This window comes from Chrysoperla carnea, chromosome 3 (assembly GCF_905475395.1).
Source record: "Chrysoperla carnea chromosome 3, inChrCarn1.1, whole genome shotgun sequence".
Taxonomy (NCBI): Eukaryota; Metazoa; Arthropoda; class Insecta; order Neuroptera; family Chrysopidae; genus Chrysoperla; species Chrysoperla carnea.
The window spans coordinates 81,433,647-81,452,065 of record NC_058339.1 but is presented as its reverse complement, the minus strand read 5'-3'; the positions used below and the strand labels follow the sequence as shown (position 1 = coordinate 81,452,065).

At 28.2% G+C, this 18,419-nt stretch overlaps 1 protein-coding gene across 1 annotated transcript in view; it reads left to right on the top strand.

The window, feature by feature from the left end:
• The window catches only part of LOC123296297, a 743,564-nt gene that overhangs the window by 579,916 nt on the left and 145,229 nt on the right, over positions 1-18,419 (top strand). The window contains exon 3 of the mRNA XM_044877758.1: positions 7,742-7,878. Within this exon, the coding sequence (XP_044733693.1) occupies positions 7,742-7,878 (137 nt within the window). The remainder of the gene's footprint in view (positions 1-7,741; positions 7,879-18,419) is intronic.

Here is an 18,419-nt window from a genome sequence, read left to right as displayed (position 1 = left end):
AAGTATCTCATTGCTATTGCTGACATCAAAGTGGTAACAACCGTTGCGATAGCTCTCTATACTTGTAGCCTCTACAATTTATTTCATGTTAAATTCAATTAAAAATGTATGTTAATTGTGGTTTATTAAAATAAAATAAAAAAAATTTTTCATAAATTTAACAGCAGCAATTATTTTGTTTTATATAAGCCACAATAGCTACTAAACTACACAAGTATTCACAAGAATGTGGAGAAAAAGCTTGCCTGTGAAAGCGTGGGTGCCTAGTGTCGTCCTTGACACAAGATGAAATTTTTACAGCGTACTCAAGACGTAAAAGTGAGGTCGAGTTCGTAAATGAGCAACATAGGTCACTTGGGTCTTGGGTCCGAAGGACCCATCTTGTAAACCGTTACAGATAAAACAAAACTTTAAATGTAAAAAATGTGCCTTATAAAAAACAAAACAACTTTTGTTTGATACATTTTTTCGTAAACATCACTGTTTACCCGTGAGGGTGCAAATTAGGCGTAAATTGTATAGTATGTATTCTATGGAAAAATCAGTTATTATTGGTTATGTATGTGTGACTTGTATACGTATATGTGTAATGTGATAAAGTAATCAACACTGTTTATGCATGATATTTCAATAATTAACTCAGTCAATTGTTTGTTTTCACTTGTTAGCTGATGTGTTTAGTTAGAGATGGATTACATCAAATATTCTTTTTTTGCTTCGGAAGAGTTTTATTTTTATATGCGTTTTTTATATCGTATAAATTTTTATTGAACATGGCAACAAACTGTATCCTCATCACGTCGCTTACTTCTATTTGTTTCCATAGTATTGTCGTGAGATTAAATGCCCAAGAATTGTGATAAGAGTTACGATTTGTTATGTCGTTCAGTATCAAGACGAACAGAAAATATATTGACATTTTCTTTAAGTTAGAGGCATCCTGAACTTTTACTAGCCTTTTTCTATTTTACTATTCTTGATAACGCTGGTGAAAAGTCATTCATATAAAGTCTGAGGATAGCTTAGTTACACATTTCAGTTCTGCCGAATATAATCATGTCAAATTGTATAATTCTCGCTCTGTTAAACATAATTCAATTAATTTTGCTGATCGAATTCCTTATTTTATCTGTTCAAAGCATTTGAGTTTCGCCATGAATGCGTATTCGAAAGCAAAATGGAAGTAATCGGTTGATTTTAAATAAACCAAATATTACAGACAGAATAATTTTTTTTTTTTTTTGCAATCACCTCTTTGACTATAATTAGGTACGTTGGATATTGATTAAAGTGACAAAGACAACAGCTTCTCTCTGTAAATTACCCACCACATCCACACATCTATACCCATACATACATATCCACAATGACATTTTATACATAATTCAATAATGATTGAACCATTTAATCAAATTACAGTCAAGACAAAGGGAACGGTCTTGTTGACTACCATCAAACCAATTCAATGTAATTTATATAAATTGAATTTTGTAAAATTTAATGAAAAGAATATATTTTATTGAATATTTTTTCTATGACACATATAAATAACAATACGAGAATATTGAATGCTGTCTGTGATGTAGCAAAACTAATCTATCCGTTGTGATTGAACGTCAATTTTTGCTTTAACGTAGTATGGCTATTATAGTTAAGTTCATAAAAACATTCCCATATACACGATCACTATTCGTGACAACAGTCATTTTACTGCACATCATGCTTAGACGTAGTGTGTATACATATACTCAATACACAAACACACACACACAACTGCATATAGGACTACCCAACTATGAGATGGTTGCGTAAAATCGAAATCTCATATATCTCAATCAATTTATCGGTGAAATCTATTAAGTAATTTACGTTTTAAAGGTGGCCCGACTGAGAATTTGCTTGCATAAATAAGCTCTCGTGTGGAAAATTTATTTATTACTGAAAAATGACCCTTTTTAAAAATATTCTTTAGTATGTTGTTATTATTAAGTTGCAGTTATGTTTCTATTCGATAAAAACTGAAATTTAAAGTAAGTTGCAATGTTGTAATTGTTGCTATTGCGAATACGTGCAAAATCTTAACATCAGATACCTAGCGAAGCCTAATATTGTCTACTCGATTCCAGGCTTCCCCCTTATATTGGCTACCCGATATGGGGCTTCGCTCTATTATCGGTTATCCGATCTGAGGATGCCAAAAATTACTTCGAGTAGCTGAATTCAAAGTTTAAAATATAATTTGTTCTTTGCAATCCCATGAAAAATCGGAAAAACACTCCCCAGAATTACATTTTTCAGTTTTATACATTTTGGCAAACGGGGTGGTATCAAATCGACCCGAAATAAATTAAATTAATAGAAAACTTCGAAAAATTTCTCTGCCAACATCGCAACCCCTTGAAACTAGGGTAAACTGCCCTTTTCTTTTTTATTTACTTTAGAAAGATCGATCATATCAAAATAAATGTTGAAACTATGATTTTTTTAGTGTCATTAAATTTACGATTTCTATATTTACATTGTTATCCATAATACTATTTTTCACTCAAAATAGGTTCAAAATTATAAACAAATACTAAAATCTTGACCAAAAGAGATACGAGGCTAGAATAATTGATAATGTTACTCTCACGGCAAAGATATTCGAGAAGCTAAGACTTGGAGGTTATCATCATATTGTGATGTACTTGATAACCACACTTGTTTGCTAAATCACGAACAAAGTTCGTTTTACCCAATAGTAAAACACAACAAACAACAACAACAACAATGCCCATAATTACATATTCTAATTATTTTCAAGAAAATAATCATAAAACAACAAAAATAAATTTTATCTATCTACATGTTTATATAAATTTACAAAGCAATTATATTAAAAGCTAGTTCATAGTCCGTTCGAAAAGATACATTTTGATAACCCTTTCATTTCAGTTTCCCATACAACATTTAGGTACAGTGTGATTTGGACGGAGTGATACTAATATGTAAAGAATGAATGTAAAAAAAGCTTCTCTTCTGGTCGTCTCTTTTTTTCAAGTTAAAGCATTTCTTCATTTTAGAACTTCATACGTATTGATGATTGATTGTTCAATGATGATTTTGATTGATTGTTCATATCGATTTGAAATTTTGCTCAGTCATACATGGTGAGAGATGGTTAGAGATATCGAAAAAAATTATTAGAAAAAGTTGCTTAGATATTTTTTGATAACCTTATATCGATTTTCATGGCAAAATTTGCATCTTTAATTATTTCTGGTAGGGATAATAAAATCGATGCCAGCGCTTCCTGTGAAAAATTTTGGCGATAAAGGAGGTTTTTATGACTAATTTGCAGTTCTACATGCTAAACTTAGAGAAAATGTCAAATTAAAATTATTGAAAAACACTAATTAATGAAACTTATCGCATTAAAAATTGTGAAAATAAGAAATCAAATTGCACAAATATTATTTTTCAAATGTAAATTTTCATAATTATTTATTTAAATTTGTGAGACAATAATATTAAATTTTCAATGTAAGTCATAAATGCAATCCATACAATTATATATGCATCCATACAATTCTATAATTAAAGTAGTGTATCGTTTTCATGAAAACGCCTCCTACAAAAGTCAAGCACGGTGCGAATACTCAAAATTATTACAAGTTTATTTTCGAATGTTATAACTAATGTGCTAAGGAGTGTAAACACTGGACCAATCGATAAATTAATATTGTTATTTATTCAAATGTTTCAATAAACCTGTAATAATTTTGAGTGTGAACCAAATAATGAAAAAATTAAAAATGCTAATTTTGTCATGAGTCATCGGTATATGGGTATGAAGAAATATTCTCAATCACTGTCTACTTGGCTGAGTTTAAATGATTCAGATTTCGGTTAAGTATCTTAAAATATGTGACCCATCACCGTGTATGACTGTGCAAAATTTCAAATCGATATTCTTATAAATAACGAAAATATGAGGGTATCCTCCTAAATGCGACACACTGTATATAGAACTCATACGATATTCAGTTCTAGGGAAATTTAATATCAAATTGACAACAACAATTTTGAATTGTAAATTGTTTAGTTAAACAAAGTACATAATCAAATCAACTTTCCGCATACGAATAAAATAAATGTATGATTGTTTGTTTATATACAATATTGTTTTGTATAACTTAATTAAAAATAATTGAACCAATATGGTGTAATTAATGATAAGCAGACATATCCTTCTATCTTATAACTTGTTTACAGCTAAACCTTCTTAATAAGTCACTTATTTTGGTGGTTTAAATGGTTCTTTAGAAAATGGTACTTCGGGAAATAATAATGAAAAACAATAAGTCCTTGCCAATTTTAAAATTCGCTGCGTATCCGCTAAATGTCAAATGCCCTATCACACTAACCTCTGATTCAACTAGATAATCTTTTTTATTGTTTAATCGGTGGAAGTAAATTAATTAACCCTCATTCCTCGTTAGAACCCACCCAAAACAAGGTATAGCTGTGCTGATTTTCACCACTTTACGTAAAGTACAGGAAATATTGTACTGTGGGAAAAATTTCGGTTTGCCTATATTTATTTACGAGATATACTGTCACTCTGAAAGTTTCCCAACCAGGTAAAAAATAAGTAATATCTATCCTCGGCAGATTCTGATGTGAGCAATCTTCTCTCTATTCTCTTTGTGTCTTCCTCAAATTCTTGGATTATTGAGAGTTTCATGGCTTGCTGTACATATTTACTAAAAGTTTCCCTTGCTGCAGAAATTCTGTGAATCCCTATATATTATAAATGTGAAAATAAGCATGTTTGCTTTTTTGTTTGTTTGTTACGCTTTCACGCTAAAACTAGCGAATAGTTTTTAATGAAACTGTACAGCAATATAGCTGATATATCAGAATAACACATGAACTATAATTTATAAAGATATATAAAATCTATATATATAATAAAACTAAGTCGATAAAATGTGCGGGCCGATAAAACTTAAAAAGGAGTCCCGACACGATAAAGGGACTTATGTGGTGTGATAGCCCTTTATCCCTCCTCGAACAAGAAAGTTCCCGTTTTAATCTAAAGGGCATGTTTTTAAAGATATAAGGGACTTTCCGACCCTTCAACTTGGAAATTAAGTGCATTGGCGCCATCTGTTATCGAATATTTGAACTTCGTTCAAGACATCCAATAGTCATAGTGTATAGTCTCCATAGTGGCGCCATCTGTTATCGAATATTTGAACTTCATTAGAATACTCTAGAAGGTGTGAGAGAGAAATTTCTCGAATATTCTAGAGCCTAGCTCTCTGAATATATAAGAGCCCGGTGTCGCTCACCAGAGTTAGTTTAATTTGAACAGCGAAACCAAATATTATTCAGAATTATACTAATGCAGAGTGGTTATTTCAAAGAGCAATTTTGGCCACTAAAAATAATATTGTTGACGATATCAATTTTAATATTCTAAAGAAAATACCTGGTGAAGAGAAAATATATAAATCGATCGACACGATGGTATCCATTGAAGAAAGTGTCAACTTCCCCACTGAATTTCTAAACTCTTTACAAGTACCAGGAATGCCATTACACTGCCTTCGTCTGAAAATTGGAACTCCAATCATACTACTCAGAAATCTCAACTCCCCAAAATTATGTAATGGAACTAGAATGATCGTAAAACAGCTATCGAATAATATCATTGAAGCTGAACTTATTTCTGGAAAGACCAAAGGACAGACAGTATTTATACCTAGAATACCTCTGATCTCTTCGGAATTGCCATTTCAATTTAAAAGACTGCAGTTTCCAATAAAATTAGCCTTTAGTTTTACAATTAACAAAGCGCAAGGACAAACTTTAAAATATTGTGGCATTAACCTCAAAGAATCCTGCTTCTCTCACGGTCAGCTATATGTAGCTTGCTCAAGAGTAGGAAATCCAAAAAATTTATGTATATATACTCCGGACAATAAAATGAAAAATGTTGTTTATAAACAAGTATTGTAAATAATGAGAAAACGTTTTCAATAAACTTTTTTTTTTTACTTTTTACGTCATAGTTTATTTTTTTATTTCGACTCTACCACGTCATCTCATATCAACTCCCGGGCGAAGCCGGGTTTTTAAGCTAGTAAATAAATAAAACTAAATTTAATCTGACATTTACCATTTTTTAAATTTTTAGAGAAATCTTTTATTTATGATTATCATTTTGAACCATAAATTAAAGAATTCTGTAAAAATTTAAAATAGTAAATGCCAAACAAATCGACATGGGCTACTTTTCTGATATACTCAATGAATTATGACTATTTTACACGTAACAAAATTGAAAGCTGTGCATATCAGGACAGGTTGGAGGCTATAAAGCGGTGGTTTTCACTTTTAAGTCCTGTGCAGCGGGCGGGTATCAAGCTAGTTATTAAAAATTTACAAATGTCAATATCCACGGGCTGTAATATTTCATATTTAGATACTTCCACGCGCCTCTTTTTAACGTTGAATATCCAGTCGGAACATGCCAAACATTCCTTACGAATAATTCGTCTCTGCACTCCATAGTACTTACTGAACTCTTAACAATTAATAAAATGTTAATAATATTATAGAATTATCAAGTATGTAGAAATTATTGTCAAAATACTGTATTTTTAATAGACACTATCAAAATATTCTATCCTCAAGGGATAGACTCAACATTAATAACATATATATCCTTAAGGATATCTTAAACCTAAAAATTCATATTATTATTTACATTTATTTATTATACAATATCCAGATCGGCAGGGACTTTGTGTAGTTTTTACATAATAAGTTTTTGGTTTACAATAAAACATATAAGCTTTAATAAAACATTTTAAATTGAAAAATACATTTGTTTTCAATATTATTATGAATTTTAGCTTTTGTTGTAAATAAATATTAAATATGTTACTAAATTTATCTATGTTTATTATGTGTGTTGGTCCTTAATAAAATTTTTAAGGGCATTATAATATTATAAATAAATTATTTAATAAGCTTAAATAATAAATATTATCTAATAAAGAAAATATACCGGCTTGTTAATTTTAATATTGCGCCCTTATAAGATGTGCCTTAAAATTAATCTGTGTTCTAAAAACTAAATAATTAGGTCGTGGTGTTTTAAACCGTCAATGGTTTTAGAATGTCGTAAAATGCGTAAAGCCTTGACAGCTTCTTCCATTTATGTAATTGTAATGAAATTTTTATCTTACTTAAATTTTACTCTTTTTTTATTTTAAAATCGGCTGGATTTTGGATCGAAAGTATCTTTTCTTCAAATCTGTTCATCCAAAGTAATTATATTTTTATCACTGTACTTGTATTTTTAGGAATTACTAATCTTAATTAATGATATTCATCCTTACGTAACAAAATAAATTGTGCTTAATAAAATAATTGCTGAAATATATGAATTCAATGTGTTTTGTTCATTTTATTTACGTATTATTAATTGGTGATAATACTACCTAGATAGACAGAAAAGTTTAGCAAAAAATTTCATAATACAAAATCCACCAATAAAATATGGAACATACATTTGATTGGCATACTATATACACATATATTAGCTTAACGTTTCTATTAAAAGGTTAAAATATGTATTATAAATTAACTGATCCAAATTATAAACATCTGACATCACCTTCTAATTATGATTTGTGGGTTTGTGTGTTGTATTGAATGTAACATTTTGTATTATTTATTGTTACAGCATTGCCTCGAGGAAATCCACGTATTGAGGGATTATCACCCTTCTATACAGTTGGTGATTTAATAACAGCAAATTGTACATCAGGTCCTGCAGATCCACCACCTACATTAGAATGGCAATTAAATGGTAAACCATTGGTAAGTAAGAACATTTCTATTTATGACTAAGCACATTTTTATTTTTAATATTAAGTAAATTGATATATGGCTCTAGGGTACCTTTTTCTATTACTAAATTTTTAGTCTAAATAAAAAGAGATACGAACAGTTTTGCAGAAATATATATTTTAGAAAAATGGCAAGGTATTTAATATTTATTTTATTTAACATGGTTTTATTTAAAGGGGCGAGGCAAAACAAATCAAGTATTAAAAACTCAAAGCAAAAAGCATTTCGCTGTAATTAAATAATAATACCGTTAGTACAAACATCTGTCGACTCAGTCCTTTATATCTTGATATTGTACATTATTCTTTTTTCCAAAATGAATCTTTCGATTTTTTTTATTAAAGTTTTTAACGGTGTTGCTTGTAGCAAAAATATGCATCAATACATTTATTGAACTTCTCAAGATTAACAAACATTCGAAATCTGAGTACCTGGGAATAAAATTATTAAACTAGCAAGATAAAAGTTCCGGCTCTGTAAAACATCATAGTTGAACTGTTGAAACCAATTCTATCACAAAATAAGAATTAAAAAAAATTAGAGTAATTTTTAATCATATGTGTAGGTAATTAAGAAACTAAGGTGTACCCATTATGTATAAAAAGCCCAGAGAACCATTATTCGTCTCTTTTTTATGGATAAAAGATTAATAAGGTAAAATAATTTTTGACTTTGACTTATGAAAATCACGTAGTTTTGGAGATTTTATAAACAGTTTTCGACATATCAAATGAAATCTGATAAGAAAAAGTGTATCTCGGAAAATATTCATCTTAAATTTATAAATCCCACTTGATCATTTAATCGTAGAGGAAAAGAAATCAATTTTACTTTTCTTCCCGGTACTACAGAGAATTGTTTTCTACATTAAATACCAGAAGTTATTTTTTAATTTAAATAGGTTCAGTACCCCGTACTGAATGATAATGCACAAAATCCTATTGGCGGGGGAAGTGCCTCCATTTTAAGTAAAACTGTTTTGGGCTATATCTCCATAACCGTGCTCTTTAGACCAATAAATGGAGACACTTCCCACGCTAATTTTTGAAAGGATTTTGTGCATTTACATTCAGTGGTAATTGATAATCCTGTCCATGATAATTTAGTGCATTATGATCAAGAGTAACTGGCTTCTATATAACCTATATTACTGATATAAAAAGGTCAATCCATCATATAAAGATCATATATAAAGGTACATTCAAAACCGATTATAACGACGAACCGGTTGGAATGACGAAATTGATGGAAATTGGTCCCAACTTAATCTCTATATACAAACAAATCTCTGAATATACCGGCTACAAGAACGTAGTTTATAATAACATATCGTATTCAGTGACCAATATCGATTGAAATTCTAGACAGACATTTCGACTATAACGAAAAACGCATGAATATACTTTTTTTACATTTACTTACTTTTTCTGTTAAACAAGATGACATCATAGTAATATTTTGAGTTATATATAAACTATTCAAAAATTTATTTTAAGCAGTACTAACTCGTTTGTCGGTTATAGCGACCAAGTTTTATTGGAATTAGCCAGTAATAACGAACAAAATGTGTGCATCAGCACATACTTTCCCTATAATATAAAAAAGTACGTATCACTTATAATGGCTATCGGTTATAACAACCATAATTGCTGGTTCTTTCAATATCCTTAAAACCGATTTAGTTTCCTGGTATGTACCTCCAATACTTAACTTTACAAGCAGAGAGATTATCAATATGGGTGATATTTTTGATATCAGCGATATCAGTTTCATGTTTAGCCAATATAGGGAGAAATTTTTTATCTTTAATAATAGCTTTATTGAAATAATAATTTAAAACATAAATTAATATCTATGATAAAATTTTGTATATAAAGTAAATTTAATTAAATGAAAATATGTATAAATAAAATAATTTAATAAATTTTAATAATATGAAAAATTGAAACTGATGTGAAGGGGTTGTAAATGATGTAAAAGAGTCGAGGAAAAGCCATGTTTGTTTACAAACAAGTAATTAATAATAATTGTTTACAACCATAGATATATTTTATATATAACACAGCGATATTCGAACTTGGTAGTATCTGATAGTCAAGCAACAACTATAAGCTTTAATATACAGAATGCTCGATTTACATCTAGGGCTATAAATATCACGAGTATGATATAGCACATGCGTTAAGCAATGCATCTAATTAAGAGGTAATATAGGTGTTATATGAATTTACAAAAGTGACTTGTATCGTGGCTTATCTGTTGTAGTTCATCTATTTAACTAAGAAAGTCCCACTCTCCAAACGTCTTACAACTATGTTAATTCATATCGAAGCTTCAACACATGTATATAATACCTCTCACTTAGATGCATTGCTTAATGCATGTATTTTGTCATACATATAGACATACGGAATAAGTACAAATTGTAGGCGTATAAGAGAGACATATATGATAGACGAATGCGCCTACTTTATCTGCTTCTCTTTACTACGATCAACAGTTTGGCAGCTCTATTGTATTATCTCTATGGTTATTAAAATCTTCATTATTTTACAGAACCCATAATTACACTTTTACATAAAAGCCGTTGCCAAAGAAACCATGTATTATTTTTGTTATTCTCACAGTCACCTTGAATGTCGTATTTTTCTAGATCTGAACTTCAAAGCTATCCACGATACGAGACTCAGTAAAATATGCTATACTACAATAATAAATGTAATAAGTCATACGAGATAATAAATTTTATTCAGGATCTGCAAAAACTAAACGAGTTCACCTATAATTATTACAAAAATCAGGTTGTTACATGTTTACATTGATAATTCACGATGGATATGTCGAGTTGAACATAAATAATCAGATCTCATTTTTTGAGCAAGCTTATAAAAAGCAATTCCATAGTTTATAGAATAAAATCATGGTTGCTATTAAATAATATTTTATATGAACGTTATTTAATGCAAGTTAAACATGAATGAACATAAGTTTATGTAGTTATAGATTGGAATAATACCGATATAAAAAATTATAAAAATCGCCATTAGCTAAACGTTTATCAAAGAACGAAATGTTAGTTTATCACAAAATGCAGTATAATGTCAAAAAATAATATATCATTGCAATCGATGGTTTATTATGTTATATGTTATTGATATCGATGTGCTTGAATTTGCTTGTGTATAGGTTTTACTATGTACACACTGTAACCCGTAAGCACTGTAAGCTGAAAAGTTGTTGTGAAGACTCCGCACAAAGCTTATGGGAATTGTCTCCCAGCTAAATTGTCTAAATTTTTAATACGTTTTAGATCTAACCATTCTGAATAAATTGTTTCAATGGATACAAAAAAAATTATTAACAATTATGAATTTATTGCAATTTTATCCACAGATTATAAAAGAATTTTTTCATACAAATTATAGTTAGTTAATTATTAATAGTACTTATTTATTTTTTTGACAACAAAGTATTATTGAATCAAAATTTACTCTCATTTCACAATATACATTTTTTTTTTATTGAAAATTTCATGATTACATATATAAACAATTTTATTACACAATTTTAAAATATGTAAAATTCCATTATTTCAAAAATTTAATAAGTAAATATATTGAATTTTGAATAAAAATTATTAGTTTATCAATGCAGAAAATACTTACTAACTCCAAAATTGCCATGCAGTTTGTGGTTAATCATTTGGAAGAATATATTTTATACTCCAAGCTATACAACTTGATCTTCTAGATCCTTGAATTAATTGCTAATTAATTTGGTAATTGACAAAAACTTGCATTAATAAAAAGATAGAGCAGTGTCGTGGGACACTCGGTAGGAACTATATTCCTTTCGTACCTTGGTACATTATAAATGTATGGCTTACTTTTTTTTGTTTACATGATATTATCCTCAAAATTTAAGGTGTTAATTTTAGAAGTTAAATACTTGTTTGATTCTTTAAAAAATTTATTTTATGGCTACTTTTAGTTTTTACTCTATGAAATAATTGTAGTTAAACTAAAAAAGATCCAATATGTGAGAACATTACGTTCGGTTTGATTAGGATATTTATGATGGCATAACATAAAAATTGCCATGTATTTACTTTATATTACCTCTGTTTTCTTTAACTTCTGATAACTTTCACAACTCATTTTTTTAAAATGATAAAACATAAAATTTTGACAAACTCAATTGAATTAAAAAAGTTTAGTTTCCTAGATAACCTAGATGTCGGTTTTTGATGTCTGTTGCAATTTTCTTGATTTTAACTCCCAACCAGCAAACAAATATCTTGCGATAAAGAGCATGGTTACAAAAATTTCTTAAATCATAAAATTGATTGATGTTAAGAAAAAGCAAATAGCGTTTGTTAGTAAAATATTTTCGAAAAACTGGTCGAAAACAAATACAAACATAATTTTCTATTGAGAACTTTGCAGGTATTTAGGTAAATCGTTACATTTCTAGGTAATATTAAAATATTATGCCGAAAATTCTCAGAAAGGTAAATTATATTTTAGAAGGCTCTGTATCTCGATAAGAGTGCGTTATATGGAAAACTGCGAATCCAGCACACCTCTCCATTGGCTTTCTATTATATGGACTGTCGGATTTATTTTCCAGATTATGACAAACATCGTCGTTTCAAACCGTCCACATTAACTATAAAGATACACCTTCTATAAATTTTACATATATATTATGTCTACATTAACGTATGTAAAATGTAAACGTATACACACATACAGAGATAGAAATACGTAGAACAGATACATAGTGGCGTAGCGTAATAATATAATACATAGTTGCAAGTTTTCCACACGTAAAATACATTAATGTGCGGACTTTTAAGCCAATAGAGGATATTGAATTATCCAAATGGGATATAAAACTTTTTCCACTATCCTATACAACAAACCGTTCTCCGTTCGTTGTATTCAGTGCCAACCATAGATAGTCAGTCTCATCTATTTTAAATATATTATTATTATTTTATACATGGTGTTTTATTAATAATGAGATTTAGTAAAACAAACTAGAAACTATATTGAGTGAAAAGTGGTTAGATTGAATACCAGAGAGGAGTAATTACAAATTTTTAATTTAATCAGAAACGACTAACTTTTATGCGTCAACACGCAACAAGAAGCCACCAAGATATTTACAGTGATTCCATGGTTACAAATAGGTATTGCACTTCAAATTATGATTGCATACGACTTTACTAGTAAGGTAGTCAGCGACTGGCGAATATAATAGTACATTTTTCATTTTTTGGGAAATTAGCCAAGAGGAAGGCCAAAATTAAGGTAACGAAATAAAAATGTATACAAAATATTGATTATAGTAAAATTTATTTTCTACAACTTAAAATTGATGTTAAATACTCCATTTAAATAATATGACCGAGACAAAAAAAATTCCCAATTTTTTCAAAAATAAATTGCCCCAATTTATTATTAGAATGTGTATGAAAGAGTGTCAAGTGAGTACGATATGAAAAAATATTTCAAAAAAAAGTCTTATTACAGAAGGAATATTAATTCTTTGCCATTCTTTTAACTATAAAGGTTTAAAAACAGCATTAGTATATCTTTTTTTTATTTTAAGGTTGATTTTGAAAAGTTTATTTGTTGCCATTAATTACTCGAAATAAAAAGTTCCTACCTATTCCTAGATTTTCTTGTACTATATTCAAAGAACGGTGTATTTTTTTGCGACTGTCCTAATACAATGAAAACCGATTACGAACAAAAATGAATGAAATACCAGCTGAATCTCTATATAAGCACATACATGAATGGATCGGCAAGAATGACATCGGTTTTAGAGACATATCCCTTACAGCGAACAATATTTATGAGTATTGTATAATCACATTTATTGGTTATAAGTAATATTATTTTGAACCTTATAAACTTTATTTTGAGTCTTATTAATTCTATTTTTAATCTTATTAACTCAATCTTGATTGGAATTTGTCAGCAACGAATACCGATATGTGTTCATAAACACATTTTTATGTGTAACTACATATCACATCACTTTCATATAAAAATGTACATATGGCTTATAACGGCTATCGGTTATAACGACGAGATTTGTTGTTCGCTTCAACGTCTTATAAACAATTGGGATCTCAATAAGGAATATTCAAGAAATTTAAATTTTGTTTAAATGTTTTTGTTTCCGTAATTTTATTGGCTGGACATTTCAACTATCCCATTATTTTAGTAATTAATTACTTTTTAATTGCTTAAAATTAATTAATAAAAGTACAAATTCAGTGAGAAAAATTCAAAATTTCTAAAACGGGAAATTAAAATTTTTAAACGTACGTGACATCATAGTACTGGCTTGTCAAATTTGTTGACATATTGTATGGTATTACTTACATTTTGCATGGTATTACCAAATATTATATTGATTTCTGTTATTCTACGGCTTTTTATTAAAAAACTTAATGATAACGAGTGTAAATTCTATGTTGTAAATTAATTTTTTTAATGTGTAAATTATACATTGAACTGTCACCAATTGACAGATCACGGACTTATTCGTCATCAACAGAGAGCGCCAAAAAACTGCGTTTAAATATCTCAAAACTATAATGTATTTTAAATATTTTTTTACACTTAAATACAGCATTTTTAAGCAGTATTTATATTTTTTACTTTGTTATTCGCTCCGCGCGTGAGTTTCGTTTCCATGGTAACGATACACACTACTTTAATTATAGAATTGTATGGATGCATATATAATTGTATGGATTGCATTTAAGACTTACATTTAAAATTTAATATTCTTGTATCACAAATTTAAATAAATAATTATGATAATTTACATTTGAAAAATAATATTTGTTCAATTTGATTTCTTATTTTCACAATTTTTTATGCATTAAGTTTAATTAATTCGTGTTTTTCAATAATTTTAATTTGACATTTCTATTACATTAACATGTAAAGAATTGCAAATTAGTCATAACAGCCCCCTTTAACTCCAAAATTTTTCACTTAAAGCGCTGGCATCGATTTTATTGTCCCTACCATGACTACGCACACAACGAATAACGGTGCAAACAATGAATTAAAAATATAAAAAAAATACATGAATATTATTAGTGAACACCCTATTATTAGTGAACACTCTATAGTTACAATATATACAATTCAATTTCAATATGTTTGTATATACCTATCTATACTATGTGTATATACTAAAGGTTACTACTTACTATAAGTATATATACGTATATACGTGTATAGTATATACATAATATAAATCTATTCCCATTTTTAGTTATAAAACTATTATAAATTAAAATAATTTTAAAATGACTTTTTTAAAGTGAATTATAGTATTGGATTAAAAAAAAAAGTATTAAAAAAAACTGACTACCTACATAGCAGAGATATTTATCATGATATAGATATAAAATAGGTATGCTATTCCAAATATATTGAATGTTGGCTAGAATCACAGCAAAAAAGTACTAGTTGTATAGAATATGTTCTTGGTTCAAGAAAATTTCTCTTTAACATAAGTTATAATAACTGGTTACAATAATTTATCAAGTTTGTTGTTATAACATTTTTCTTATAATATACCTTCTTTTTCTACTGGAGGATATAATACTAATTAACCGACTTCAAACGAAAAAGAAGTAGGTCCTCATTCAGAGCTTTCTCACTCAGAGCTTTCGACTGGGTGAACCGATTTTGATGATTCTTTTTCTATTCGAAAGATGGTGCTTCCCACGGGGTCCCATTTCAATTTGGTCCAGTTTTACTAATTACTCATGAGAAAACCATATGAGTCTTAAATTTGAATAACTCATTATCATGCGAACCGATTTCGATGATTCTTTTTTTAGTGACAAATTAGTGTACTTCAAATTCTCTAAAAATAAAATAATAATAAAAACTTTTAACAAATAGAATATTTAAAAAACTACTTCAAAACAAATTAATCTGCACTAAAAATTAAAAAATAACGATAATATAATGTAGTTACAATTATTGTTATTTTTGGAGTCGGTGTCGGCCAAGTTAATGTAGCAAACTGTTCAGTCACAGTTGTTGACTTGGCTGACACCGACTGCAAAAATAACAATATTTGTAACTACATTATGTTATCGTAATTTTTTAATTTTGATTGCATATTAATTTGTTTTGAAATAGAGGTCGGTTTTCTTTTTGTTAAAAGATTTTTTAAATTTAAGTATCATTTTCAAGAGTCTTATTTTTATATACTTCTATTATGGTTTAATATAATATTCTATGGTTTAATCGCAACTCATTTTTCTTAAATAACTAAACTTACTGCTTGATTATCGTAGTTTAATAATAACTCATTTCAAAAATAAATAAAAAACTAACTTAATATATGTTTGTATTATTGCTTAGAAATTAAAAAACAAAAATTAGTTTCAAAAAATTGATTCACTGATAATGTACACCTACATTCGATTAACTTCGAAACATACATATTCAACTAACAAACCTATTGTTTTTACATCCTGGTAGATTATCCTTAAAAAAACTAAGAATATAGAGATATATTAAAGTTTTTATCTTTTATTTTTTTATCTATAATATTTTATAAATTTTGTATATTATTTGATAAATTCAATTTTATTTTATATATATTATAAATAAAAGTTGTTTACTTAGAAAAGAGATTCCGATCTTATTAACTTTATATAAAATAAATTTATTGTTTAGAAACAAATCTATAAAGGAAGGTAGATTATAGTAGGTTAGTAAGTAAAATTATTATTTACTGAAATTTAAATTTATTTAAAATTAAATATTGTTTTGTACGGAAGCCTAAAAGTCTCTCTGTCAATATATAAGAAAGTGGTGCCCCACTAGCATATTTTTTTTAATGTGTACTACCCACAAGTATGAAATCAACTTTTAATAAGTGCACTTGTGACTTGTGACATTATGGAAATCAACCTTTTTGAAGGTTTCGGTATTTTGTCATGTGCAGATTTTTAATTAAACGTCATAATAAACACTTAATAATACTTTTAAAGGTTAGAAATTAGGAATGTGTAGATGCAAAAGAAAAACATCAACGATTAAAGCATTATATTTTTAAATAAAGAAAATTTTTAACTAACTACATAAGACAAATTATAAACATTATCATATTATTATTAAATCCAAACATACAATTATTAATAATTCCAGACAGTTTCGGGACTGTCTAATTAAACGATAGTCATCACCGACTGACATCTTCAAAAAGGTTTGCTTCCATAATGCCACAAGTCACCAGTGCACTTAAAAGTTGGTTTAATAATTGCTGGCAGTACACTTAAAAAAATATGCTATTGTAGCGCCACTTTTTCATACATTGACAATGAGACTTTTGGGCTTTCGTTGTTTTGGGATCACAGTCATATCTTCATGACTAAATTATGAATGTTAAAAATTACAATTTTAATTAAATAATCGATGAAAAAAATCAAATATTCGGTAAATAAATAGAGTACAATGTAAAAAAAACAATTGCAGGTAAAAAAAATATTATACCAAGCTTACATAATAATACACAAAGTGTTTTTAATACAATAATAATAAAATTAAAGCCAATAGTATGCAAATATAGTATTTAGGTATACAAAATTAATCCAAACTACACTGATTGAACCAAGACCCGTCACTCATCAACTACTAATAACGAAGAAACAGATACTTTTTATAACTGTTAATTCCTAATCGCCCCAGTAACGTTACAACTCGGTCATTATTATCGGAAGTCAGAGATCAAAATTTCTAGAAAATCCCTTCGCAGTGCAGGTGACTAAGGTTGTAGATGAATAGCTAATTAACAGAAATTAATAAGCCCTTATATTTTTGTTTATTGAGTTTATTGATTAAACAAATTTTTTTCGTTGTTTCGTAGCTAAAAACATAATTTTAAAAAAAACATTGACATTAAAAATTTCCCAATCGCAATGTTTTTATTGAATTTGATAATCGACGAGCATAATAAACAAGGAACATGACAAATTCAAAACAAAAAAAATCTGGCAACCAATTTAACAAAAGTTTTTTTTATTACTTACATTTGAAATATTTTTCACTACAAATTCAATTAAGGAAAATATTTAATACTAGCTTGATACCCGCTCGAGTTTTGAGCCAAGACTCTGTTTTTAGTTATAAGCAGTTTAGTTTGAAGTTTTGAAATTGACAAGTTTTTTTCTCGGAAATGGCGGGCATATTATAAATGTGAAAGTAAGGACGTTTGTTTGTTTGTTTGTTTATTACGCTTTTACGCAAAAACTAGCGAATGGATTTGAAAGAAACTGTACAAAAATATAGCTCATATATCTGAATAACACATGAGCTCTAAAAAAATTTATTCTAACATTTTACTGCTCGATCTATGATTATCATTTTGAACTATAAATTAAAGATTTCTGTAAAAATTTTATGAATTATGACTATTTTCAGTTAAAAAAATTGAAAACTGTGTATATATTTTAG